The following is a 27,443-nucleotide window of genomic DNA, read 5'->3' as shown; positions in this document are numbered from 1 at the left end:
GCATCAGGACAAATTACAGAACCATTTCCACAGTACTGAGGATTTGTGCTTTGGATGCAATTTAATATATGTTAGTGGGGGGGGGGGGGGGGGGGTTTGTTAGGGTTTAGGATGGGGGGTGGGGGGAGTTCAGAGTAGAAAGACTGATCCAACATTGACCAGCATGGCTGGATTTCATTTCTGGAATTTAGAAGATCAGGTTGGAACACCACAGCTTAGTAATGTAAAAGGATTGCGGTCTTTTGTTTGCAATAAAGGACAACGTGCCAGGAGGTCCTGGTTTTGATTCCAAGAATAGACTCTTACACCCTAGAAGACCTCGGAAAAGCACTGGACCCACTTACTGTACTTCAAGCCCACCCATAGATTAATTTTACTGAATGGAATAACCACACTGATTATAATTAAGTATAGCTGTTTTTTATGTACTGTACAATATGCACAGCATTAAAGTTTCATATTTCTATCGGTTTAACCTCAAATGAGGGAGTGAATCAAAGGCAAAAACTTGGACTTTAAAAGGACAGCTGAATTTTTCTCATTTTTCATAATGCAGCCTCGCAGAGCACCAAGTTAAACTGGATATTTTACTGTCTATGAAAACAATATGGAGTCAATTTAAAGACCCTATATAAACTGCAGTACTAATTTTACAGGCAACATAGAATTTTTTTTTCTTCTTTTAATTACTTTTAGTTAAATTTTCTTGACACAGAGCTACTAAAACTATTTTTCAAGGGTGATAATAAAGAACAATGCAAGAGAAATTTACACAATACTACATTTCACTCCAAGCTAGTTTGATTTTTTCATGCACTCAACAGAGAAATAAATATAGAAATTTGGTAAAGAAAAATAATCCATTTACATCTTTAGGGATAATACATACAAGATTTTACAAAGAAAGTATGTATATATAGTTATATGGTACTATTTTTTAAAGTCAAATTAAGAATTCACCATTTTAATGTACAGTTTGGACAGATATATATATATTTTTTTTTTACACAAAAACAAGCCAGCTACAAAATGTATAACACAAGTGATTAGAAGTAAACATTATATAAACCATTTAATGAATAGGACTACTACATTTACATTTTTCATAAAAGTCAATGTCCCTTCCTTGAGCCGCCACCTTATCGTGGTGGAGGGGTTTGTGTGTCCCAATGATCCTAGGAGCTCTGTTGTCGGGGGCTTTATGCCCCTGGTTGGGTCACCCAAGGCAAACTGGTCCTAGGCGAGGGACGTAACAAAGAGCAGTTCAGAAAACCTCCTACGATGCATACAAACATTGGAAGCCATTTTCCCTCGCCCGGATGCAGGTCACCGGGGCCCCCCTCTGGAGCTAGGCCTGGAGATCGGGCTTGATGGCGAGTGCCTGCACCCATGGGGCTCGGCCGGGCACAGCCTGAAGAGGCAACATGGGTCCCCCTTCCCATGGGCTCATCACCTGTAGGAGGGGCCAAGGAGGTTGGGTGCAGTGTGAGTCGGGTGGTAGCTGAAGGCGGGGACCTTGGCGGTCCGATCCTTGGCAAAAGAAGCTGGCTCTTGGGACTTGGAATGTCACTTCTCTGAAGGGGAAGGAGCCTGAGCTAGTGCATGAGGTTGAGAGGTTCTGGCTAGATATAGTCGGGCTCACCTCAACGCACAGCGTGGACTTTGGAACCAGTCTCCTTGAGAGGGGCTGGACTCTCTACCACTCTGCAGTTGCCCCCGGTGAGGGGCGCCAAGCGGGTGTGGGCATACTTACTGTACCCCGACTTGGAGCCTGTTCATTGGGGTTCACCCTGGTAGACGAGATGGTAGCCTCCCTCTGCCTTTGGGTGGGGGTACGGGTCCTAACTGTTGTTTGCTCGTATGCACCGAACAGCAGTCTGGAGTACCCACCCTTTTTGGAGTCCCTGGAGGGGGTGCTAGAGGGCATACCTTCTTGGGACTCCCTCGTTCTGCTGGGAGACTTCAATGCTCACGTGGGCAATGACAGTGAGACCTGGAAGGGCGTGATTGGGCGGAATGGCCCCCTGATCTGAACCTGAGTGGTGTTTTGTTATTGGACTATAGTGCTTGTTATGGATTGTCCATAATGAACACCATCTTTAGGCATAGGGTTGTCCATATGTGCACCTGATGATCGACTTCGTGGTTGTGTCATCGGACTTGCGGCCACATGTATTGGACACTCGGGCGAAGAGAGGGGTGGAGCTGTCAACTGATCACTACCTGGTGGTGAGTTGGCTTCGATGGTGGGGGAGGATGTCGGTCAGGCCTGGTAGGCCCAAATGGATTGAGAGGGTTTGCTGGGAACGTCTAGCAGAGTCCCCTGTCAGAAGTAGCTTCAACTCCCACCTCCAGCAGAACTTCAACCACGTTCTGAGGGAGGTGGGGAACATTGAGTCTGAATGGGCCATGTTCCATGCCTCTATTGTTGAGGTGGCTGACCTAAGCTGTGGCTGTAAGGTGGTCGGTGCCTGTCGTGGTGGCAATCCCTGAACCCATTGGTGGACACCGGCGGTGAGGGATGCTGTCAAGCTGAAGAAGGAGTCCTACAGGACCCTTTAGTCCTGCGGGACTCCATAGACGGCTAACAGGTACCGGCAGGCCAAGCAGAATGCAGCTTCGGTGGTTGCTGAGGCAAAAACTCGGACGTGGGAGGAGTTTGGGGAGGCCATGGAAAACGATTTCAAGGAGATTCTGGTCCACCATCCGGCATCTCAGGAAGGGGAAGCAGTGCAGTATCAACACTGTATATGGTGGGGACGGTGCGCTGCTTACCTCGACTCGGGACATTGTGGGTCGATGGGGGGAGTACTTCGAAGACCTCCTCAATCCCACTAACATGTCTTCCAATGAGGAAGCAGAGCCTGGGGACTCAGAGGTGGGAATTCTGTGGGGGGTGCTCCGGGAGTATGGGGTACCGGACCCCCTGATAAGGGCTGTTCTGTCCCTGTACAACTGGTGTCAGAGCTTGGTCCGCATTGCCAGCAGTAAGTCAAACCCGTTTCCGGTGAGAGTTGGACTCCGCCAGGACTGCACTTTGTCACTGATTCTGTTCATAACTTTTATGGACAGAATTTCTAGGTGTAGCCATGGTGTTGAGGGGGTCTGGTTTGGTGGGCTCAGTATTGGGTCACGGCTTTTTGCAGAGGATGTTGTCCTGTGTGTTTCATCAGGCCATGATCTTCAGCTCTCTCTGGATCGGTTTGCAGCCAAACGTGAAGCGGCTGGGATGGGAATCAGCACTTCCAAATCCGATACCATGGTTCTCAGCCGGAAAAGGGAGGAGTGCCCTCTCAGGATTGGGAGTGAGATCCTGCCCCAAGTGGAGGAGTTCAAGTATCTCGGGGTCTTGTTCATGAGTAAGGGAAGAATAGAGAGGGAGATCGACAGGCGGATTGGTGCAGCATCCGCAGTGATGCAGCATCTGTCTGTCGCGGTGAAAAAGGAGCTGAGCCGTAACGCAAAGCTCTCAATTTACCAGTTGATCTACGTTCCTACCCTCACCTATTGTCATGAGCTATGGGTAGTGACCGAAAGAATAAGATTGCGAATACAAGCAGCTGAAATGATTTTTCTCCGCAGGGTGTCTGGACTTTCCCTTAAAGATAGGGTGAGAAGCTCGGTCATCCAGGAGGAGCTCAGAGTAGAGCCACTGCTCCTCCGCATCGAGAGGACTCAGATGAGGTGGCTCGGGCATCTGATCAGGATGCCTCCTGGACGCCTCCCTGGTGAGGTGTTCCGGGCAGGTCTAACCGGGATGAGGCCCCGGAGAAGACCCAGGACACGCTGGAGGGACAATGTCTCTCGGCTGGCCTGGGAATGCCTCAGAATTCCCCTGGAAGAGTTAGTAGAAGTGGCTGGGGAGAGGGAACTCTGGGTATCTCTGCTCAAGCTACTGCCCCCGCAACCCGATCTCAGGTAAGCGGAAGAGGATGGATGGATAAAAACCAATGTTTCCCTTTTGGATGTTTACTTTATGCAACAGCCATCTGCTACTTAGTTAGGTTATGTTACATTGATAGAAGTATTTTCGTAGTTATGTTAGAATGCACTGTATGCCTTTTTATTACAGCATTCTGTAGTCAATGGGAAGTCCTATTATAACCCCACAAGCTAAATTATAAATTGAATATTCTAATTATTTCTTGCCTCACTGACTATAGACTAGTTCCAGTTTATGATGTGCCTTGCAGTTGGTAAGGCATGGTGGGCAAACAGTTTCAAACCATACATACAGAATGTACTGAATGTACTAAGTGTCGCCTATGAAAAATTGCCATTGAGAAATAACACAACTTTTAAATATAGAAAGTGACTAAAGTTAAACACAAGAAAGCTAAGATTGTAGAAGAAAACGTTTTTTCTTTCTAACTTTTATTCTGTGTGTGTTTTACTAGATATATGATCAAAAAATTACTAGGTTATTCTTTTGTTCTACCAAAAAAACAGATTTATAACTGATGCACTGCAGTTTTGGTATATCTTCTAAACTTTTTTTCTGCACTGTCCTTTACATTGGATTAATTCTATTGGACAAACATCACACAAGAATCTTATTCATGTGAAATTTGAATATTCTTCATGTGTCTGTGTGAGTTTGTCCTGCTGCAGTCTCAAAGACATGCAGCATAATTTAATTGTAAATACCTAAATTGATTTGTGTGTGTGTGTGTATGTGCTTTAATGAGTTCTGCAATGGACTGATGCCCTCTTCCTGGCTCGTTTCTGAAGATTCTGAGATAGACTCTAATACACCAGCCTGGAGGCAGAAATGGCTCTGAATGCCTGCTTTCAAATGACAGACTGGGATATGATGGGTGAGTCACATGGGGATGATATTGAAAGACTCAAGACACTGCATTGCAGACAATATTAACTTTTGTGTCAACACTGTGGAGCTCTTAAAGAAAGTGCACTGCTTTCGAAACAACAATCCTTACATTACAAAGGAGTTAAAATGTCTCCTGAATGAAAAAAGAGAGCATTCAAATCCAGTAACAAAGAATGAATGCACTGAATTAAGAAGCTAATTAAAAGAGTAGGCTAAGTTATGGGACACACTCTGGGCCATGTGGAGGTAGGAGCAAAACTGAGAATGAGGATAAAACTGAGTGCCATTATGAACAATGCTGCACATCATCTCTATGACATACTGACACATTACTATGAGCAAATGAATGTTCTAGCAAAAGGAACGCTACTGGGGGTACCAGCAATACACCTATAAAACGTGTCACTGTGACGGTGTCTGCCAAGTCAGAAGTTTTCTTTCTTTCTAATTTTCTTGCTTTTTAGTTATTCTGGTGTGCATTCAGACCATAATGTGTCTGTGTATATATTTATTTATCTTTTTATTTATTTAAAGAGCTTCTTTAAGCAGCCAAATTTCCCCCTGTGGACTTAGTTAGTTACTTAGTTAGTTAGTTTGGTCAGTCATTCCATCTGTCATTTTTTCCTAAAAACCATTGCAAGTCATTTTTCAAGTTACAATAAAACAAGTATTTACATTTGCTTAAAAACTGGAGCACTGGCAAGCTGGATGATATGCTAAGGTTTATGCAGTAACAAACAGGTGTGGGTGAAGTAACAAAAGGTTTCTTAGTGATACCGCATTCTCAATAGTGCTTAAGGTTGGGGCTCTGATAGACTTTTTCTGTAAAAATATGTTTAATTCCAGGGGTTCCGAAATTCAGTCCTTGGGTAACACTGTGACTGCGGGTTTTCATTCCAACTACTTTCACAAATAAATAATTTACAAGCTAGAGTGAACAATTTAATTGTTAAATTGTCTTTTTCTTCTCTTATTATGCATTCAAAAATATGTTCTAGTATATTTATATGTAAACAAAATTAAAACTTTTGCATTTTTGCAATTTCTTTAAATGTTAACTTTCTCTTTTAAGCCTTTTCTTATTAATTAGCACATAAATACATTTTATACTGAAGTAGCTGCATCCCTTTAGTACCAGCAAAATGATCACTTATAACTGTATCAGATCAAATCCATTCTAATAATGAAACACAAAACTTGACTCTGCAAGCCTTGTGTTACGATCATTTACTGGTTTTTCAGATGCAGTAAGTAAGCATCCAAATTGAAAAGTGAGCACTTTGCACTATCCAACCTTTGATGGAGTACATCACCTTATCAACTATGGTAAACCTTTGATTAACTGCTCCCTTCAGTGTAGGTGGGATAAAGTGTATCCCTTTCATTAATGCTTTAAATACTAGACAAAGAAAATCAATGTACGTACTTATTTATACAATTATAATACAGTACAGTATTGTATAACATAGTATTGTGCTTTTCTTTACTATTGTTAAATGGGCCAAAATATTTTCAGTGAAGAGTGCAATGTATGAATAGCTTGAATTTAATATTGCTTTGTGGCTCATCAGCACTGTTAGTCATTCATAAATGGATCTGTGACTGCCAAGTAGCCCCCACTCTAGTAATTCACTAGTCTGCTCACTTTCTATTACTACCGAGTACTTGGGACAGTCTGCCTGCCAAATGCAATCTGTAACAGCACAGCTGTAGCCATAAGAAGAAACAATATTTATGCCCTGACAAGTGTCTGTTTGCTGAGTCCTCATCTTACCCCATAAACTTTTCCATATAAAATACAAGAGGCTCTGCTGAATTTCTGAGAGCCTACAATTTTTTATCTACTTCAAAAATTCCTAAAGTATTTGTTATTGTCTCCAGACCAAAAGATGAGGACAACATCAACCAGACCAGAGAAGAGTTGTAAAGAATATATTATTATTATTAAATATCTTACATAAAACTTTAGGCTTTATCTCTATTTGTGTGGAGCTGGCACAAGTTCTAGTATTTGTAGAGGGTTTCTCCTCTGGTTTCTTCCCACACACCACTTAAGGTGCTGATTAAATTAGTTAATTCTTTCTTTAAATACAGTAAAATATATATATATATATATATATATATATATATATATATATATATATATATATATATATATATATATACTAGCAAAATACCCGCGCTTCGCAGCGGAGAAGTAGTGTGTTAAAGAGGTTACGAAAAAGTAAAGGAAACATTTTAAAAATAACGTAACATGATTGTCAATGTAATTGTGTTGTCATTGTTATGAGTGTTGCTGTCACATATATATATACATACATATACACATATAGATAGATAGATACATTATATATATATATATTATATAGATATATATACACACATATATTATATATATAATATACACACACACACACACACATAAACATATATATACATATAGATATATATATACATATCTACATATACACATATCTACATATACATACGTATATACACATATACACATCCACATAAACATATAGATACATATACAAATGTACATATCTACATATATATATATATATATATATATATATATATAGACATACATATATACATACATACATTCACATATATATATATAAACTGTGTATATATATATATATATATATATATATATACATATATATATATATATATATATATATATACATATATATATATATATATATATATATATATATATATATATATATATATATATATATACATATATATATATATATATATATATATATATACATATATATATATATATATATATATATATATATATATATATATATATATATATATATATATATATATATATATATATATACATATCTACTTAGTGGCTCCTGTATTTAGGATATAGCAGGTTGGATAATGGACGGATGGACATTTGTATGCATAGCCCCATTTGCCCGTTTTCGTTTCTTTTCTTTCTTCAGTAATATTTCAGCAAACCCGGAGCTTGTCAGTTCAAATCCTGGTACTGACACCACTGTGTGACCCTGAGGAAGTCACTTCACCTGCATGTTGTGCAAAAAACAAAAGTAATGTAACAAATTGTACCTCAGATGTTGTAAGTTGGTGGAATAAAGGCATAAGTAAAATAGATAAATATGTATTATACACATAGGAACTATTCATTTATTTTCAGTTAAGTCATCTGCAGCAAACTTTTATAAATGAGGGTTTCTGATTTCTTCTTTATTGACGTTTTCTCTTGGAGAGCTTTTTTCATTTCATTGAAAATGAAAGCAGCAGCTGCCAAAATATGTAGCTTTTTTATTAATTTTTCAACATTGTGTAAAATAAATGTATAAAGTAACATAAAAAGTTGAAATACTGGTTATTCTTTTACAGTAAAATATTACTACAGAGATAGAAAAAAAGTAAAATGGATATGTTCTTTTTCTTTAAGGAGATTAAATATTACTGAAGAAAGAAAAAAAAAATATTAAACAGCCAAATGGGGCTATGCATACGAACTGAAAAGGTTTAAATAAAACAGAAATATATATTTTATTTTTACTTGCTTAACTTGTGGAGGGTGTATCCTGTAGCAAAGCCCTAACTTTTTTCGTGAAAGCACGTTTCAGTCAATAAGTGCTAAAAAAACGTGTAAAGATATTGACAATAAGCTAAGTGATCTGCAGCAAAGTTTTATAAATGAGGGTTTCTCCTTTTTAGAGAATAAGCTACGCAAACCCAGGAAGACATGTAATCGTTTAAATCAAGTATCATTACATCTTCCTTTCTTAAAGAGAAGTAAGGCAGTACTTATAAACTTACATATTTATATATAGACATACATATATATATATATATATATATATATATATATATATATATATATATATATATATATATATATATATCCGAAGCCGTGCAAGCACACTCTTTTGAGAATGCAACGTATAGTTGTACAGAACAAAAGCAATCTTGCCTCAAATGAATGGCAACCTTTTGTAGGTCTATGAAGTTAATTTTAAGTTTAGGTTTACGCGGTGCTTTCTTTCCGAAGTACCTGCACTCATGAATATGTCTGTATGTGTCAGTTGGTCAAATCCACGCGCTTCGCACCAGCGAAGTACCGCTTTTAAATTTTTATTAAAAAGAAAATAAAACGTTTTTAAATTGAGGGAAAATATACTAATAACAGTTTGTTAAGGATCAGTTTTTTTGTGAAGCTGCCTTTACTCGAGTGATCACTTCGAGCTGACTTGGTGGCCAAGTGTAAGCGTTACCTGGAAGTAACCACCCATACAATCAGATTGTGAATCAGACTACGAATGCCGTGAATGTAATTACACACTCACTGCACTTGCTTACGGTAATCGAACCTCAGACGTCAGCGCTAGAGGGGCTTAGCAGCGGTGAAGTATTGTTTTTAAATTTTAATTAAGAACAAAAGAAAACCTCAGAGGTTCGATTCCTGAAAGGGAGTGAAGTGAGTGTCCGGCTATCTACCAGGTAAAGCTTATGGTCGGACAGCAAGTGACGTAACATCAGCCACGGTGCCTTCAGTTGTGAGAAGCAGATCATAGAATGATTGAAAATAGTTTTGCATTTACCTTTTTAGTAAAAGGCGAGCTTTTAAGCCTGAGAAATCACCCCGTAAATGCACACGTTTAATTGCACATGTGTTAATATGTATGGTTACACAGTATTAAAAGACAGTGAAGAACGTGATTTACCTTTGTTCCCGCGTTTGATAAAAGGCGAGCTTTTAAGCCTGAGAAATCACCACGTAAATGCACACGTTTAATTGCACGTGTTAATATGTATGCTTACACAGTATTAAAAGACACTCAAAAATTAACGTCATTTACCATCAGCCACGGTGCCTTAAGTTGTGAGAAGCAGATCATAGAATGATTGAAAATAGTTTTGCATTTACCTTTTTAGTAAAAGGCGAGCTTTTAAGCCTGAGAAATCACCCCGTAAATGCACACGTTTAATTGCACATGTGTTAATATGTATGCTTACACAGTATTAAAAGACAGTCAAAAATTAACGTCATTTACCTTCGTTCCCGCGTGTGACTCGTGCTGTAAATCTCTTCCTTGTTTTTAGTTCACGTGATTACGTAGGAGGCGTGATGACGCGATACGTGACTCCGCCTCCTCCATTACAGTGTATGGACAAAAAATATGTTCCAGTTATGACCATTACGCTTTGAATTTCGAAATGAAACCTGCCTAACTTTTGTAAGTAAGCTGTAAGGAATGAGCCTGCCAAATTTCAGCCTTCCACCTACACGGGAAGTTGGAGAATTAGTGATGAGTGAGTCAGTCAGTCAGTGAGTGAGTGAGTGAGTCAGTGAGGGCTTTGCCTTTTATTAGTATAGATATACCAGGGTGGGCCATTTATATGGATACACCTTAATAAAATGGGAATGGTTGGTGATATTAACTTCCTGTTTGTGGCACATTAGTATATGTGAGGGGGGAAACTTTTCAAGATGGGTGGTGACCATGGTGGCCATTTTGAAGTCGGCCATTTTGGATCCAACTTTTGTTTTTTCAATAGGAAGAGGGTCATGTGACACATCAAACTTATTGGGAATTTCACAAGAAAAACAATGGTGTGCTTGGTTTTAATGTAACTTTATTCTTTCATGAGTTATTTACAAGTTTCTGACCACTTATAAAATGTGTTCAATGTGCTGCCCATTGTGTTGGATTGTCAATGCAACCCTCTTCTCCCACTCTTCACACACTGATAGCAACACCGCAGGAGAAATGCTAGCACAGGCTTCCAGTATCCGTAGTTTCAGGTGCTGCACATCTCGTATCTTCACAGCATAGACAATTGCCTTCAGATGACCCCAAAGATAAAAGTCTAAGGGGGTCAGATCGGGAGACCTTGGGGGCCATTCAACTGGCCCACGACGATCAATCCACTTTCCAGGAAACTGTTCATCTAGGAATGCTCGGACCTGACACATTGAACACATTTTATAAGTGGTCAGAAACTTGTAAATAACTCATGAAAGAATAAAGTTACGTTAAAACCAAGCACACCATTGTTTTTCTTGTGAAATTCCCAATAAGGTTGATGTGTCACATGACCCTCTTCCTATTGAAAAAACAAAAGTTGGATCCAAAATGGCCGACTTCAAAATGGCCATCATGGTCACCACCCATCTTGAAAAGTTTCCCCCCTCACATATACTAATGTGCCACAAACAGGAAGTTAATATCACCAACCATTCCCATTTTATTAAGGTGTATCCATATAAATGGCCCACCCTGTATATATATATACACATATATTATTCTTTTCACGTTTGAAATGGAAATTACGTATGAGTGTTTGAAATGGAAATTACATATGACAGAGGAACAGAAAAAACGTTCTTAATAAACCCGATTCTTGCTGAGAGAGCGAATGGTGACATAGCTCTGGCTGTAGCGTTATCGGGAATCGCTTCTACATTATTAGATGGAGGCCATACAGCACATTCGGCATTGCAATTACCATTAAACCTCGCTCACGACGAAAATCCAATTTGTAACATATGCAAGGGCTCTGGAAAGGCAAAAGTCTTGCAACATTCAAAGATAATAGTTTGGGATGAGTGCACCATGGCACATAAAAGAGCTTATGAAGCCTTGTGGAATGGAAATTTTCAGTTTACAGATAACTGTCCTTTTTATATTTTTTAAAAAAAAAATGTGTGCTTGACAGTTTGCAGAAACTGTGTATGTGACCTTTAACATATATTACTGATGCTAACTTGTGTGAGCAGTTCAAAAGAATCTGACTTTACCAGAAATCTGCCTTTACCAGAAATGTATTTTTATAAACTGTTCTTCCTGTTTTACGAATAAGCTACTCTATGTACTCATCTGTAACCGCCGTCTATTTTAAGCCCTAAAAGGCTCATGCATTAATCTGCCTTTATACGAACTTGTAAAGTGTGCACACAATCAGCTGATATAAAAGAGCTGAACTCTTTCCTGTCAGCGCGCATGCTACTGACACTCCAGTCTAGGTATGCAACAATAAAAGAAAGCTTATGAACATTTCTTCTGGTGTGAGACTCTGACTCCTTCCATTTTACGGGTCAACAAGTCTTTCTTCCATAGCCTTGAACCGAACAATGCACAATCTCAGAGATCCTACCAAAATAATGGGAGGTACTGTTGTTTTACTCGCAGGAGGTTTTCGTCAAACATTAACAGTTATTCCACGAGGGACACCAGCGGATGAACTCAACGCGTTTTTTAAAATCCTTGCTTCTCCCACGGGCAGTTATATGTCGCGTGTTCTCGGGTAGGTACACCAAAAAATGTATAAATTTATGCACGAAATGGGCAAACAAAAAATGTAGTATACCCGAAAGCACTGCAGTAGTACTCAATGTATCTTTACTTCTTGAATCGCTTCTACATTATTAGATGGAGGCCGTACAGCACATTCAGCATTGCAATTACCATTAAACCTCGCTCACGACGAAAATCCAATTTCCAACATACGCAAGGGCTCTGGAAAGGCAAAAGTCTTGCAACATTCAAAGATAATAGTTTGGGATGAGTGCACCATGGCACATAAAAGAGCTTATGAAGCCTTGAACCGAACAATGCAAGATCTTAGAGATCCTACCAAAATAATGGGAGGTACTGTCGTTTTACTCGCAGGAGATTTTCGTCAAACATTACCAGTTATTCCACGAGGGACACCAGCGGATGAACTCAACGCGTGTTTAAAATCCATGCTTCTCCCACGGTCAGTTATATGTCGTGTGTTCTCAGGTAGGTACACCAAAAAATGTATATATTTATGCACGTAATGGGCAAACAAAAAATGTAGTACTGTATACCCGAAAGCACTGCAATAGTACTCAATGTATCTTTACTTCTTAAATGTTAATGTTTTACTGTTTAATAATTTATACGCTTCTTATATGTTGTTCAAATTCTTTTATCAAAATATTTTACTGTTTAATAAATTTATTTTTATATGCAATGTGCTTCTTATATATTACTTCATATTCTCATATGATAATGATGTTAATAATGTTGTTTATATTGATTTCTATGTTATTGTAAATGCTCTTTATTTGTTTAAAAATAAAATTGGCAACTAACAAACTTATTTTATAAATACTACATTTTATTTTTTTCCCTTGCACTCAGTGAGCGAAGCCACTGGGTAATCAGCTAGTTCTCTATAAAATTTCTGAGCTTTTTATCATTGCAAAATTCTAAATAAAAAAATGGAACTGAATTAAAATCATTCAAGATTTCCAAACTGGTGCTATGGAAGTGAGCACTGATGCATACAACAGACTGATATCAATAAAGTGCTGGTTCTTACATTACAACTAATACTATCAGGCAATGCAAAATGATAAAAGCAGGGCAGTAACTTGATGATACAACTCTTGTCAGAATCTGAACAAAAGTGTTGCTTGTTGAAAGTTTTATCATTCTGAGATATATGTGTATGATATGCAATGTGTAACTGCATTATGTCATGTTTTAAACAGATTGAAAAACAATGGTTGGCTGAATTCCTTTCTTTATCTGTAATTATTTTTTACAATTTTTAATTTGTTTTCGATGAACAGAAACTTAAAACAAATTACTTCAAAATAAGTTCAGAGTAAACAAAGAATATATATATTATATATATATTGTGATAGATGGCCGGCTACATATTACGGCCCTCACCCCCAGGCCGCCAGGAGGAGCTCTCCCGACAGCGTGGAAGTGCCCCGAATTTCAGCAGGACCTCATGGACTTTGTAGTTTTTATGCACAGCCCTGCTAGATGCCTTGGGGACCACCAGGAGTCGCTGTAGGGAGGCTCGTGGATTCTTACATGCCCTATAACCCGGAAGTGCGTCATAATCCCATGACAGGAAGAAACGGCATGCTTCCGGGGTGAAGAAAAGGACTGTTTACCCTGGCCCGGAAGTAATAAGGACTTGTGGGTTGTGGAACAGGAACCACTTCCGGGTCAGGGAGTATAAAGGACCATGGGAAAGCCCAGTACGCTGAGCTGAGCTGGGTGGAAGGGTGGCAACGCGCCTGGGAGTGGAGGACTGGTTATTGGTTTATTGATTATTGATTTATTTATGAGTATTGTGGAGAGAAGGGTGCTTAGTGCACATTACTATTATAAAATAAATAATAATTGGATTTTTATCTGGTGTCTGACGTCTGATCTGAGGGTTCAAGAGGACGACCGTGCCTCAAGCTTTCACAATATATATATATATATATATATATATATATATATATATATATATATATATATAAGAAAAAATGATTAAACCCCTCTCAGGCAAAGAAGAAAAATAAGAAAGATGGATTTTTTCTGCTCGTGTCTAACGTTTAAAATATAACAGAAAAATTAACGGCTTCAAAAATCACAGACCTGGCATGCATATTCTAAAATTATATTAATGAACTTTTGCCATGTTTTAAAAAGGTTTTGGCATTATCCGCTTAAAGAGCATTCAATTTTTTATAATTTGAGATAATATAAAATGTAGTCCACTAACTTACTTGAAGGTGGGAAGCAAAATAAGTATGTGCTAGTAATGTGGTAAAGGTTACTACAATTGATTTCTTCCCACATTCCTTAACCCTATCCGTGATTAAACCAAATAAAGGATGATTCTCACTAATCCAAAATGCCTGGGACCAGAAGTATTTTGGATATTTTCAGATTTTGGAATATTTGCATATACATAGTAAAATATCTTGGGAACACCCTTCATCAAGTAGGAAAATGCACAAAAACTAGCTAAATAACAACTCACCTTTATAATAATATACAAATATATTAAACCTCGAAAGTAATGAATATGATATATAGACTGTATTTTAGTTCACGTTAGAGAGTAAAAATTCAAAATAATACACTTTCCTGTAATATTATGTTTGCAATGACCATCAACAAAAGCCAAGTCAATCAGAAAGGCAGAAGAAAGCAGGACTTAATCTAATGCAAGAATGCTGTCCTCATTGACAACTGTGCAAAAATGTTCAAGTGTAAGCAGCTTTAGTGACCTAATAAAGTTATTATTATTACTTGTCTGATGTCTTTATCCAATGCAACTTAGAATATTTGAGATAAAATTAGTTACATTTCTTTTGTTTTTCAACTGGAGAACAGGCAGGCAAAGCGATTTTTTCATGGTCACATAGTTTCAGTAGAGGGATTTGAACCCATAACCTCAAAGTTTGAAGTCCAAAGTTCAAAGTCTTTACCCCTACCACACAATGCCTGGCACTAATATCAGGACTTGACAAAAAAAACAAAAAAACTCCGAAAAATAATGCACACAGAAAAGCACTTAGTTAGTTACATAGTACTTATGATATACCCAATTTAACCGACTGCACTATAACTGATACTCATGGTGTTATGAAATTTCACAGCTAGTCTTGTAAATAAAAGTGAAAGATGTAAAAATTTACAAAGCATAAATAATAAACTTACCTCAGTGTTAGGTAGTGTGTGCTAATGGTGACATGGTTAACGCCTCAACCCTATAAACCAAAAGACTTCCCGTGTAAACTCTAAAACAACATACTTAGTGATGATGAATAAGTCAGTTCTCCTGCAAGAGTGCATGCTGTGCACTCAAATACTGAAACAATGTTTATTTTTCATCTCAGTTGCATTTTGTATAAAATCAAGACTTGCTGTGTGGCAATCTTTATTAAATATTTTATACTCAAAATCGATTTTGCATTTACCAAAGTTTCAAATCTTAAAAATGCATAACTTAAAAATGCAACACATGACTCAACCTGATATACAGTATACTGTGGCATTTATTAAAAAAAAAAAAATAAAAAATAAAAATAAAATTAAATTAAAAAAAAAAAAAAAACAGAAATAAACTTTACCATGTCAGAAATTAACAATGTGGAATGTTCATCAATGCTAATTACTCCTTCACCCAGGTTATGTCGCTTCAAACGGCTGAAAAATGTTCGCAGCTCTCTTTCAACTTTTGCAGCTGAATCTACATTTGCAAGCATCTTCCAGAAAGGTAACCTATACATTTTTAATGAAAAAAAAAGAAAATACTATTAATGTTTATCTATGTGTTAATATGGATTGTTGAAAATTTACACAGATGACTGCAGATATCACACAAAGTGAAGTTTATCATTTTAAACACAGAATATTCAGAAGAAATGAATTCAAAGAGACCTTTTCCAAAGAGGCGGTCATACAGTTAGGTCCATAAATATTTGGACAGAGACAACTTTTTAAATTTTGGTTCTGTACATTACCACAATGAATTTTCAATGAAACAACTCAGATGCAGTTGAAGTGCAGACTTTCAGCTTTAATTCAGTGGGGTGAACAAAACGATTGCATAAAAATGTGAGGCAACTAAAGCATTTTTTAACACAATCCCTTCATTTCAGGGGCTCAAAAGTAATTGGACAAATTAAATAAATGGAAATAAAATGTTCATTTCTAATACTTGGTTGAAAACCCTTTGCTGGCAATAACAGCCTGAAGTCTTGAACTCCTGGACATCACCAGATGCTGGGTTTCCTCCTTTTTAATGCTCTGCCAGGCCTTTACTGCAGCGGCTTTCAGTTGCTGTTTGTTTGTGGGCCTTTCTGTCTGAAGTTTAGTCTTCAACAAGTGAAATGCCTGCTCAATTGGGTTAAGATCAGGTGACTGACTTGGCCATTCAAGAATTTTCCACTTCTTTCCTTTAATAAACTCCTGGGTTGCTTTGGCTGTATGTTTTGGGTCATTGTCCATCTGTATCATGAAACGCCGCCCAATCAATTTGACTGCATTTAGCTGGATTTGAGCAGACAGTATGTCTCTGAACACCTCAGAATTCATTCGGCTGCTTCTGTCCTGTGTCACATCATCAATAAACACTAGTGTCCCAGTGCCACTGGCAGCCATCACACTGCCTCCACCGTGTTTTACAGATGATGTGCTATGCTTTGGATAATGAGCTGTTCCACGCCTTCTCCATACTTTTTTCTTGCCATCATTCTGGTAGAGGTTGATCTTGGTTTCATCTGTCCAAATAATGTTTTTCCAACTGTGCTGGCTTTTTTAGACATTCTTTAGCAAAGTCCAATCTAGCCTTTCTATTCTTGAGGCTTATGAGTGGCTTGCACCTTGCAGTGCACCCTCTGTATTTACTTTCATGTAGTCTCCTCTTTATGGTAGACATGGATATCGATACGCCTACCCCCTGGAGAGTGTTGTTCACTTGGTTGGCTGTTGTGAATGGGTTTCTCTTCACCATGGAAATGATTCTGCGATCATCCACTACTGTTGTCTTCCGTTGACGTCCAGGTCTTTTTGCGTTGCTGAGTTCACCAGTGCTTGCTTTCTTTCTCAGGATGTACCAAACTGTAGATTTTGTCACTCGTAATATCGTAGCAATTTCTCGGATAGGTTTTTTCTGTTTTCGCAGCTTAAGGATGGCTTCTTTCACCTGCATGGAGAGCCCCTTTGACCGCATGTCTGTTCACAGCAAACTCTTCCACATGCAAGCACCACACCTCAAATCAACTCCAGGCCTTTTATCTGCTTAATTGATAATGACATAACGACGGACTTGCCAACACCTGCCTATGAAATAGCCTTTGAGTCAATTGTCCAATTACTTTTGAGCCCCTGAAATGAAGGGATTGTGTTAAACAAATGCTTTAGTTACCGCACATTTTTATGCAATCGTTTTGTTCACCCCACTGAATTAAAGCTGAAAGTCTGCACTTCAACTGCATCTGAGTTGTTTCATTTAAAATTCATTGTGGTAATGTACAGAACCAAATTAGAAAAAAGTTGTCTCTGCCCAAATATTTATGGACCTAACTGTATGCCTTGTCCAAACATGAAGGCCAAAACAGTCATTCATGGGAGAGAGAAAAAAAAAAAAAAGACTTCAAGCATAAAATGGTGTCCTACTGAAGTATGGACAAAAAGACTCCAAGAGACAAGTACTTATCTAAATGCCTTGCCATATATTCAACAGGAGCATGGCTTTGGTAGCTATAATCTTTTATAACCCTTTCAGGTAATTGCTGCACCCGAGAAGACTAATTTTGGTGGTGGCTTCATCCCTGTAAAATCTGAACAATAAGCAACATGATGGTTTAAGGAGAAACTGCAATTATAAAATACAGGACAATAGTAATGGCGTAGAAAAGAATGCAAAACACAAAGGATAAAGAAAGCAGGGAGGAGGCACTGCTGCAATTCTGAAAGAGAAGAGACATGCATAAATCATAAAGAATGTGTCAGGAGCACACAAGTAATTTATCTTATTATGTTTTTATTATGATTTTTTCCAACATGATTAATTTTTATTTTTGGTATATTTTGTTGTTACTGAAGTGATGTTGTTGCATTAACATTTTGCTGAACTGTTTTTCTATGGATACTGATATTTTATAATCAGGTATACTGTGCACAGATGTAGCACCATTGCACTGTAAGTTGCGCCCGAACTTTAAATTCCTTAATGTAAAGGTCCCTTGAAAGACTTGTACTAAGGCACTTCAAAAAGATCAGTTAGAAATCTTCTAGGTTATTTGGTTTAAACTTCGATTTTGGTTTAGCTCTTTTGGTTTTATGAACAGTATAATGACCTTCTACAGAAAAACAGTATAAAGGAACAAATACATATTAAACCTGCCTCACAGAACATGCTTCCTATCAGCAAAGTAATATGTATGAAAATGTGCTATAGAAATACATGTGGTTGTTGCTTCCTAGTCTTATTGTATACAGTGCATCCGGAAAGTATTCACAGCGCATCACTTTTTCCACATTTTGTTATGTTACAGCCTTATTCCAAAATGGATTCAATTCATTTTTTTCCTCAGAATTCTACACACAACACCCCATAATGACAACATGAAAAAAGTTTACTTGAGGTTTTTGCAAATTTATTAAAAATAAAAATACTGAGAAATCTCATGTACACAAGTATTCATAGCCTTTGCTCAATACTTTGTCGATGCACCTTTGGCAGCAATTACAGCTTCAAGTCTTGTTGAATATGATGCCACAAGCTTGGCACACCTATCCTTGGCCAGTTTCGCCCATTCCTCTTTGCAGCACCTCTCAAGCTCCTTCAGGTTGGATGGGAAGCGTCGGTGCACAGCCATTTTAAGATCTCTCCAGAGATGTTCAATCTGATTCAAGTCTGGGCTCTGGCTGGGCCACTCAAGGACATTCACAGAGTTGTCCTGAAGCCACTCCTTTGATATCTTGGCTGTGTGCTTAGGGTCGTTGTCCTGCTGAAAGATGAGCCGTCGCCCCAGTCTGAGGTCAAGAGCGCTCTGGAGCAGGTTCTCATCCAGGATGTCTCTGTACATTGCTGCAGTCATCTTTCCCTTTACCCTGACTAGTCTCCCAGTCCCTGCCGCTGAAAAACATCCCCACAGCATGATGCTGCCACCATCATGCTTCACTGTAGGGATGGTATTGGCCTGGTGATGAGCGGTGCCTGGTTTCCTCCAAACGTGACGACTGGCATTCACACCAAAGAGTTCAATCTTTGTCTCATCAGACCAGAGAATTTTCTTTCTCATGGTCTGAGAGTCCTTCAGGTGCCTTTTGGCAAACTCCAGGTGGGCTGCCATGTGCCTTTTACTAAGGAGTAGCTTCCGTCTGGCCACTCTACCATACAGGCCTGATATGTGGATTGCTGCAGAGATGGTTGTCCTTCTGGAAGGTTCTCCTCTCTCCACAGAGGACCTCTGGAGCTCTGACAGAGTGACCATCGGGTTCTTGGTCACCTCCCTGACTAAGGCCCTTCTCCCCCAATCGCTCAGTTTAAATGGCCGGCCAGCTCTAAGAAGAGTCCTGGTGGTTTTGAACTTCTTCCACTTACAGATGACGGAGGCCACTGTGCTCATTAGGACCTTCAAAGCAGCAGAAATTTTTCTGTAACCTTCCCCAGATTTGTGCCTCGAGACAATCCTGTCTCGGAGGTCTACAGACAATTCCTTTGACTTCATGCTTGGTTTGTGCTCTGACATGAACTGTCAACTGTGGGACCTTATATAGACAGGTGTGTGCCTTTCCAAATCATGTCCAATCACCTGAATTTACCACAGGTGGACTCCAATGAAGCTGCAGAAACATCTCAAGGATGATCAGGGGAAACAGGATGCACCTGAGCTCAATTTTGAGCTTCACTGCAAAGGCTGTGAATACTTATGTACATGGGATTTCTCAATGTTTTTATTTTTAATAAATTTGCAAAAACCTCAAGTAAACTTTTTTCACGTTGTCATTATGGGGTGTTGTGTGCAGAATTCTGAGGAAAAAAATGAATTTAATCCATTTTGGAATAAGGCTGTAACATAACAAAATGTGGAAAAAGTGATGCGCTGGGAATACTTTCCGGATGCACTGTATGAATAGAAAAGAGCAGTAGTAGTAGTACTAGTAGCATTAGTAGTAGTAGCAGTCGATGTGTCACTAGGTTCAGCAGTAATTAGGGGCTAAGCCAAGAAAAATTTTATTCTATTGTTTCTTCTTAGCATTGTACTACTTTTACTTGTCTGTGCAGTTAATAGGATGACACATGGATGATGATGACATATACCAGATACATTTTAAAGGAAAAAAAAAATGTGATTCTGTTGAATTTTGCAAACAGCTACAAGACTAATAGTTAATTTATTTTTACTGTACTGAAGATAGAAAGATAGAAAAATATACTTTGATGCACTTTATTATAGTTGCTGATGATAAAATTATTGCACTCATTAGCCCTGAAGACAGACAGCTGTTGTGTTACAGCGAGGCAATCAAACAATAATTGCAATAAAACAACAAAGAAATAAAATCAACCAACATAAATTTTGCTCATAGATGTCCACTAGACTACTATCATATGTGAGTAAATGAGGTCAATAACACAGGCCTTATATAAAATGTAAATTAAAACGTACACCAAGGGGTGTAACTGGTAATTCCTACAGAGTATCATACATGCAGAGGCAAAATTAAAAAGAATCCAGAGCTCAAAAATCAGAGAATGTAATAACTCTAAACTCAGGAACCACTCAAAAAATGAAACACTAGATATCTGGAACCAATGGGATCTCAATCAGTAATTCAGTTTTTCTCATGCAGCTTCACATTTCACAGTCAATAGGTGCCGCATATAAGCGGCTGTAGAAGGACTTGACATGGAAGCAAGGCAGCCACTATTGCCACAAGAGTAAGTAAGCCGAGAGGCTGCTAACCCTAAGTTGGATCAGTGTAATTGCTGGTTAGTTGAAAGCCAGCCAACTGCCCAGAAAAAAAACAGGTACAAGGCCCACAGTGACCTAAACTGGTTACCCTTGGTTGCTCTACAACAGAATGTGACAGTTGATGGTAGATTGTGTTCAGTAACTGTGCAGGCAAACCAGGAACGAGAACAGGACAAAACACAATATTGTCAGTGATGGATGAATGGAGATAAAAAAGTAAGGGAACAACAAATGTGCTGCCCTTCTGATTCTACCCTTCAAAGATGAGATGGCTGGCCCACTTGTCCACTTCAAAGTACTATCCAAAAGCATTTTTCCACCTCTTGTATTGCCATTCTCCTATTAATAAAAGATCTTGACCTAGCTCACCTCCTAACTTAAGATACAATACATATGTTGCTCTTAAGCAGCTAAACCCCATTCCTGTTAGGATTACTTTTGCCCCAACCTCGGAATCACTTCTGGGGACAGAGGTTGCTTTAGGTTAGATATAGTAAGAAGTTTTTAATTGACAGACTACTGACATTCCATAAAAAACATGAGAGAAGGTATCTAACCTCTTACCAGTATCTGATCAGAGGAGGGAGGGGCAGAATTTCTCTAATAAGGTTAAACCGAGGAACTATATTCAGTTAAATAATGGCTAATCTGAAGGTAAATGGAAAATGAAGGCAGGACCATAGTGCTATTGTGTACCACGCAAAATTTAATCTGGTTCAGTTTGATAGATTCTTTCTCCAAGAACACTTACCAAATAACATAACATGCCAGTTTTGGGGTGAGGGAGGAAATCCAGAGTACTTGGAGAAAATAATGGAAAGATGGTGACTTCATCTCTCAACTCTACTGCTAAAAATGTAACTTCCAAAATTTTCTGGAGGCTTCTTCTGAGGATTCAAGCAGGCTTACACTATCCTGATTGAGTCCTTTTCACGGAAAAGACTTGCCAGCCAGGCACCTAACACACAACTTCTAGTATCCTATAGTATACTAACTGGTATATTAAACACTTTCTCTAATGTTTATCTGATACCATGCCTATCAGTATTTACATTCTTTATTAAGGTGGTATTCATTTCTTCTAAATCTACTGCATTAAAAAACAAATACTTGTCACAGTAAAAATTTTTCATAAAAAATGATCTTTGTTACCTTAGGATGTTAGTATTTGGCAGTGCCCGTGGCTGTTCCAATAACTGACTTTCCACTTCTTGATGCACAGTCTTCATGTTGCGGCTGACACACACTGTATATTGCAATGGCATCAGTTTTGTGCTAGGAGGAGTTTGCAAGCAAATGTTCTTTTTATGCTGAATAGAAATGTGTACTGGAATATCCTGAGCAATCAGTAAAGCCACACCTGTATGAAGGTAAGATAAGAAATATTGACAATACAATGACATTGAAACCAAGTGTATAAGAGAAGATGAAAAAAAAAGTTTAAATAAAATTGGTGACATCTTGTAGGGGATTGCTATGTAATATGAGTTAGCTTCCCAGCCTCATATTACTTGATCACCACCTGACCTTTGTATCTACTCTAATTAGACAAACTCAACTTTCCTGTTTACATAAAGATCTGAGCACAGTGATGGCAAATGCTCACCACAGACATCACTCTGCTGTTTTTAAATTTGCCAAAAAAACAGAGTGGTTAATTACTTTCAAATGCTGAAGCTAATGCTGACACTGTGGAGACTTTATACAAGCTAAGAGTCCAAAAACATTTATACTGAACAGTACCATGCAGACTCTTGCTACAAAGTTTTGTACAAAGATACAGAATATATAAATGAAGTACAATACAATTCAAAGCAAGGTTTCATTTCAAAGGCAATGCATACTAAAAGCAAATTAACAGCCTTAAGAAACAAAATAGTTAGGATGAATGATTGCTTGAGAAGAGATAATACCAGATTAGTCAGCTTACAGGAAGGTTCAGAAGGGTACAATGCAATAGGTTTCTTGGAGCAAAATATTTTGAAATGGTTTCCTCAGTTTGCTAATGATAAAATGGAAATCATCTAGTCTCATAGCATCTATTAGATCTCAAGTTCCTGCCCCCTAATAGTTTGCTTCCTTTGATGCACAGATAAGAAATGGATTCTGAAAGCAGTACAATAAAATCAGACATCTTCTTCAGATGGTCCACTACAATATTTTCTACAGACTTCAGTATGGATGCAAACTTAAAACACCCGGATTGCAGATTTTTCTTCTACAGTATGTTCTTCTCATCAGAATAATCACACTAGGGTATTTTAATTACCAGAGGCTATATTAAGCCACATGCAAGATTGTTTTCAACAATGGAAAATTTTGTATTTTTAAAGCAATTTTAATTATGTATTTTGTTTGACTGTTTTTATTGTGCCAAAAATATTCTGTCAGTGATTTAGATTAATGTTCTGTAAAGTTTTATTATTTATGTTGTATAGTTAGTTGGTCAGTGGTAGCACCTTGGATTGTAATCATATTTACCACAATATATGGTTTAATGGGGGAAATGCTCAATTTACCTCTCAATTCAGTTTCATTACCTATACTGGAACTGATGTGAATGTAATTATGGATCCAGTTTTGATCTCCCTCCAGATACAAATACTCTTCTGTTGCACTATATAAGTTTTGTGCAGCTCTGAAACCTACTAGAAAAGATTTTTCTCATCACCTCAGGTCTTGCCTCAGATAGGTTATGTCCTGATATTCTCATCCCATTTAGTATACCTTTGTGACATTAATTTTGCCTTATCCCAATCTCTTCTGCTGCGTCCCTATAAGCTCTAAGGTGGACATTTAATGCAGTACAATCAGAAAAACAAAGGGTTTTGTGAAGAAGCTTTTGTAGTACAATTGTGATTCAAGCTATGTAATGACATATTTATAAGTGTTAGAACAGAGAACCTCTTTTCAGGGAAGGTGATTCTGCTTTGTGAAGTGAGCTGCAGTGTGGACAAAAAGCAACCTCCTGTGGAAGGATACATTTAATTTCTCTTTAATAACCTGTGGGATAGAAAGAGTAATGGTATAGAAAGAGTTGGATGTGAGTTTCATTTCTGGTGCTTCAGTGGGTGAATGTTGTGAGGTATGCTCCTGGCTTGGCGAAGGACATTATACACACTGGTTTCTGATGCCTAAGCCCAGCTCCTTAATTTTTGCTGTCATAAGGTATCATTTTATATCTAAAATAGAAATTAGAATCAAACGATTACAGTTTGACTAGACAAAATTTGAATTAGAAACTTGGACTTGATTCAAGTGCTTAACTAAGAAATAACTACAGGATAGGTTTCAAATGACTACTGGCAGGTAGTGACAACAGAGTCTAAAATTGACAGATGGGAGGAAGTATGGCTATGGACAAATGTGCAAACAGATATGGAAGGTAGGAAGGGCTGTGCTTAATTATAGCTTTTAGAGATGAGAAACCAACACCAGACAAGGTGGATTTCTTGTGTTAAATGTTGGACTATCTTGACATTACTGCGGAGAGAAGGAACATGGCACATGATGTATTGTCATATTTATTTCTTACATTTGTAAATGTGTACATCTTTTTAAACTTGTCAATATAAACTATTCAAAAGAAAAATACAGTTAATAATCCCTTATATTAATTTCAAAAGAATTTACCACAATTTCCTAAAAACTACAATGGCTTACATTTTGTGAGTTTTATACACACTTAGAACAGTGGAAGATGCTGTTGGATTGACCTTACCTTGCTGGATAACACACATTCCATTTTGAAAATTAAGACATCTACCTTTGGTAGTCTAACTAACTACTGTTATTACACCTAGAGCTGAGTGAGATAGAGGTATATGTTAGCTTGATAAAGTCTGGCTCTCCTATTCTAACCTCTCATTAATACCTCTGTTTTGTGATTTTTGTTAATTGCTACATTCTCTATCAACTGCAAACACTGGAGTACACAAAATGTGGGCATCTACTTCTAACAATTATACCATGGTCAAAATTGCTAAAGTTCCAAGTTTTATCCATTCTAATGTTTCGGCAGACAAAAACTAAATTGCTCAACCATATCCATTGCTATTTAAACAGAGTTTAAGCCATATGATTAGATGTTACAAGGAGTAGGCTATTTGTATTAACAAGCAGATGGTCCTAATAAAGCGGTCACTCACTTTATGTGTGTACAGGTTAGGCTAATCATGTCTCAAAATTGTCACTTGAATCAGTTAGTGAGACCTAGCTCAACGTGAGGCTACTGTAACATAAAAGTGTTTGAAAATTAATAATATGCAGAACTGAATCTGTTTCAAGAGTCATTTCCTTTTTCTTGATTTGTTCCTGTAGGAAGAAAAATGGTCTCTAATGTAACTGCATGCTGGCAACCATCTCCTACACAGACTTGCTATAAAATTAATTTAAAGCAAATAAAAGAATCCAACATTTACCAATCATAGACTTGCTGAAAGGCATTTAAACCCCCCTGTTTTGTCAGTAAAATAACATTCCATTTTACACCATCTTCATGGTTGAAAATGAACACTCTAAGTGAAGCACCAGATGACAGAACTTTTTTTTATAACTGAATTTCTGGTCTGAATGACAACTCATATACAGTAAATCATTTCTTGCTTGTTTTCAAGTGTACTTGGAGAAGAATTACATAATATATTGCAGTTAAACGCAACTATAAAACTTGTGTGTGATTTTTTTCTGGATGCAAACTCTCCATGATTGTGATAGGAAGCAACATTTATACCCAGGTGTTTGGACCTCTGATGCATCAGCACTTACCACCACAATATAATGAAAAGTACATATTAAGGTCACTTAAAAAAACAATAAAAATACATATATTTCTAACAAACAGCAGCACTCAAAGCAAAGATATTTCCAGTTGAAAATAGTGTTTATCATAATATATGTAACTCTATTGTAAATTACAAAACATCAATCAGATTATGGCTTACACCAAATTAAACTGGGGGTATCTGGCCTCAAGCAACTGTGTATTGGAAGTGTCTTAAGATAATGAATAAATTAATTCTTAATTTTCAAAAATGTAATGTACTATTAACAAATACTTTAATATTAATTTATTCAGTGTGAGTAACTGTACCCTGTGATCAACAAAAGTCCACTCCAGAATTGGTTTCTCCATTACTCCATTGATGAATTAACAGGTTTCAGCGTGTTACGAGTCCAATTTGGAATAAACTGATGAAGAAAATATTTACATATGTATTTAAAAAAAATGTCATCTTCTTATATTGATGAGTGAGAGAGATGGCGCCGTCTGGTGTGGCTGGCCGTCTGCTCGTCTCTCTAGTCTATGTTTTATGTTCTATGTTTTAACTTTGTTTTTATGTTTTAGTTTATCCCAACGGCCACTGTCCTATGATCGTGAGTCTTTACTAAACATATTTTCTGGCTTGCTTTCCTCTCAATTTTCATCTCCTGGTTGGATTTTTTGTGAACCTCCACCTTTGTTTTATTCATCTCCTGACTGCTTCACCTGGACACCGGTGTTCACCTGTATCAGTGAATTGAATGCCCCTCGGAGACGCAAACGCACACGCTGCCGTCGTGGGAAAAGAGCAGGAATTGCCGTTAAACAACGCCGACTCAAGTCCCAGAGCTTTGTTTCCCGATGCCTGCGAGTTGTTTATGACCCATCTTCTCCTGCTCAGGACTCCATCACTGGTTCATGGGCGTTGGACACCGGATTTAATCTCTCCATTTCAAGACAGCATCACTTTTCCTCAGCCTGCAATTGAGTAGTAAACACTGCTAATCTTCGCACGCTCACCCGTGCTCATCCTGCAGCGAGCTGTTCATCTATCAAGGCTGCTCTCTTGAACGTGAGATCAATGTCTAATAAAACTTTTATTCTGCAAGACTTTATTACCTCAAATAATCTGGATTTCTTCTTCATCACTGAGACTTGGATTTTAAATGGTGACTCTTCTTGTTTTACTGACTTGACTCCACCAGGTTACTCATTTTTAAACTCTCCTCGCCTGACTCGTCGTGGGGGGGGCATTGCCACTATATTTAAAAGTATGTTCTTGTGTCGGAGCCATACAAGGGGTCCGTTTAGCAGTTTTGAACTCCAACTTTTTGAAGTGTGCAGCTCCCCTTCTCTACTGTTTGCCGTGGTTTATAGACCTCCTGTAATTAATGATACCTTCATTTCTGAAATCTCTGATCTCTTGGCTGATATCACCCTCTCTCATGACAAAGTTCTTATTGTTGGTGATTTCAACATTCACGTTTGTTGTCAATCGAAACCTTTGGTCAATGACTTTTTATCACTTTTGAACTCATTTGATTTTATACAGCATATTAATACGCCAACCCACTCTCTCAGTCACACCC

The 27,443-nt window shown here is 37.9% G+C and overlaps 1 protein-coding gene across 2 annotated transcripts in view; it reads right to left on the bottom strand.

Annotated features, from left to right (window-relative positions):
- Window positions 1-27,443, bottom strand: part of si:ch211-236l14.4 (SITS-binding protein) — a 243,510-nt gene that overhangs the window by 91,514 nt on the left and 124,553 nt on the right. For both annotated transcript variants that reach the window (XM_051923465.1, XM_051923466.1), the window contains 2 exons: window positions 22,245-22,452; window positions 15,735-15,885 (listed from right to left, as the gene is read on the bottom strand). In XM_051923465.1, the coding sequence (XP_051779425.1) occupies window positions 15,735-15,885; window positions 22,245-22,452 (359 nt within the window). The remainder of the gene's footprint in view (window positions 1-15,734; window positions 15,886-22,244; window positions 22,453-27,443) is intronic.

This window comes from Erpetoichthys calabaricus, chromosome 2 (assembly GCF_900747795.2).
Source record: "Erpetoichthys calabaricus chromosome 2, fErpCal1.3, whole genome shotgun sequence".
NCBI classification, from domain to species: Eukaryota; Metazoa; Chordata; class Cladistia; order Polypteriformes; family Polypteridae; genus Erpetoichthys; species Erpetoichthys calabaricus.
The sequence above is the reverse complement of the archived record's forward strand: the minus strand, read 5'-3'. Positions and strand labels throughout refer to the sequence as shown.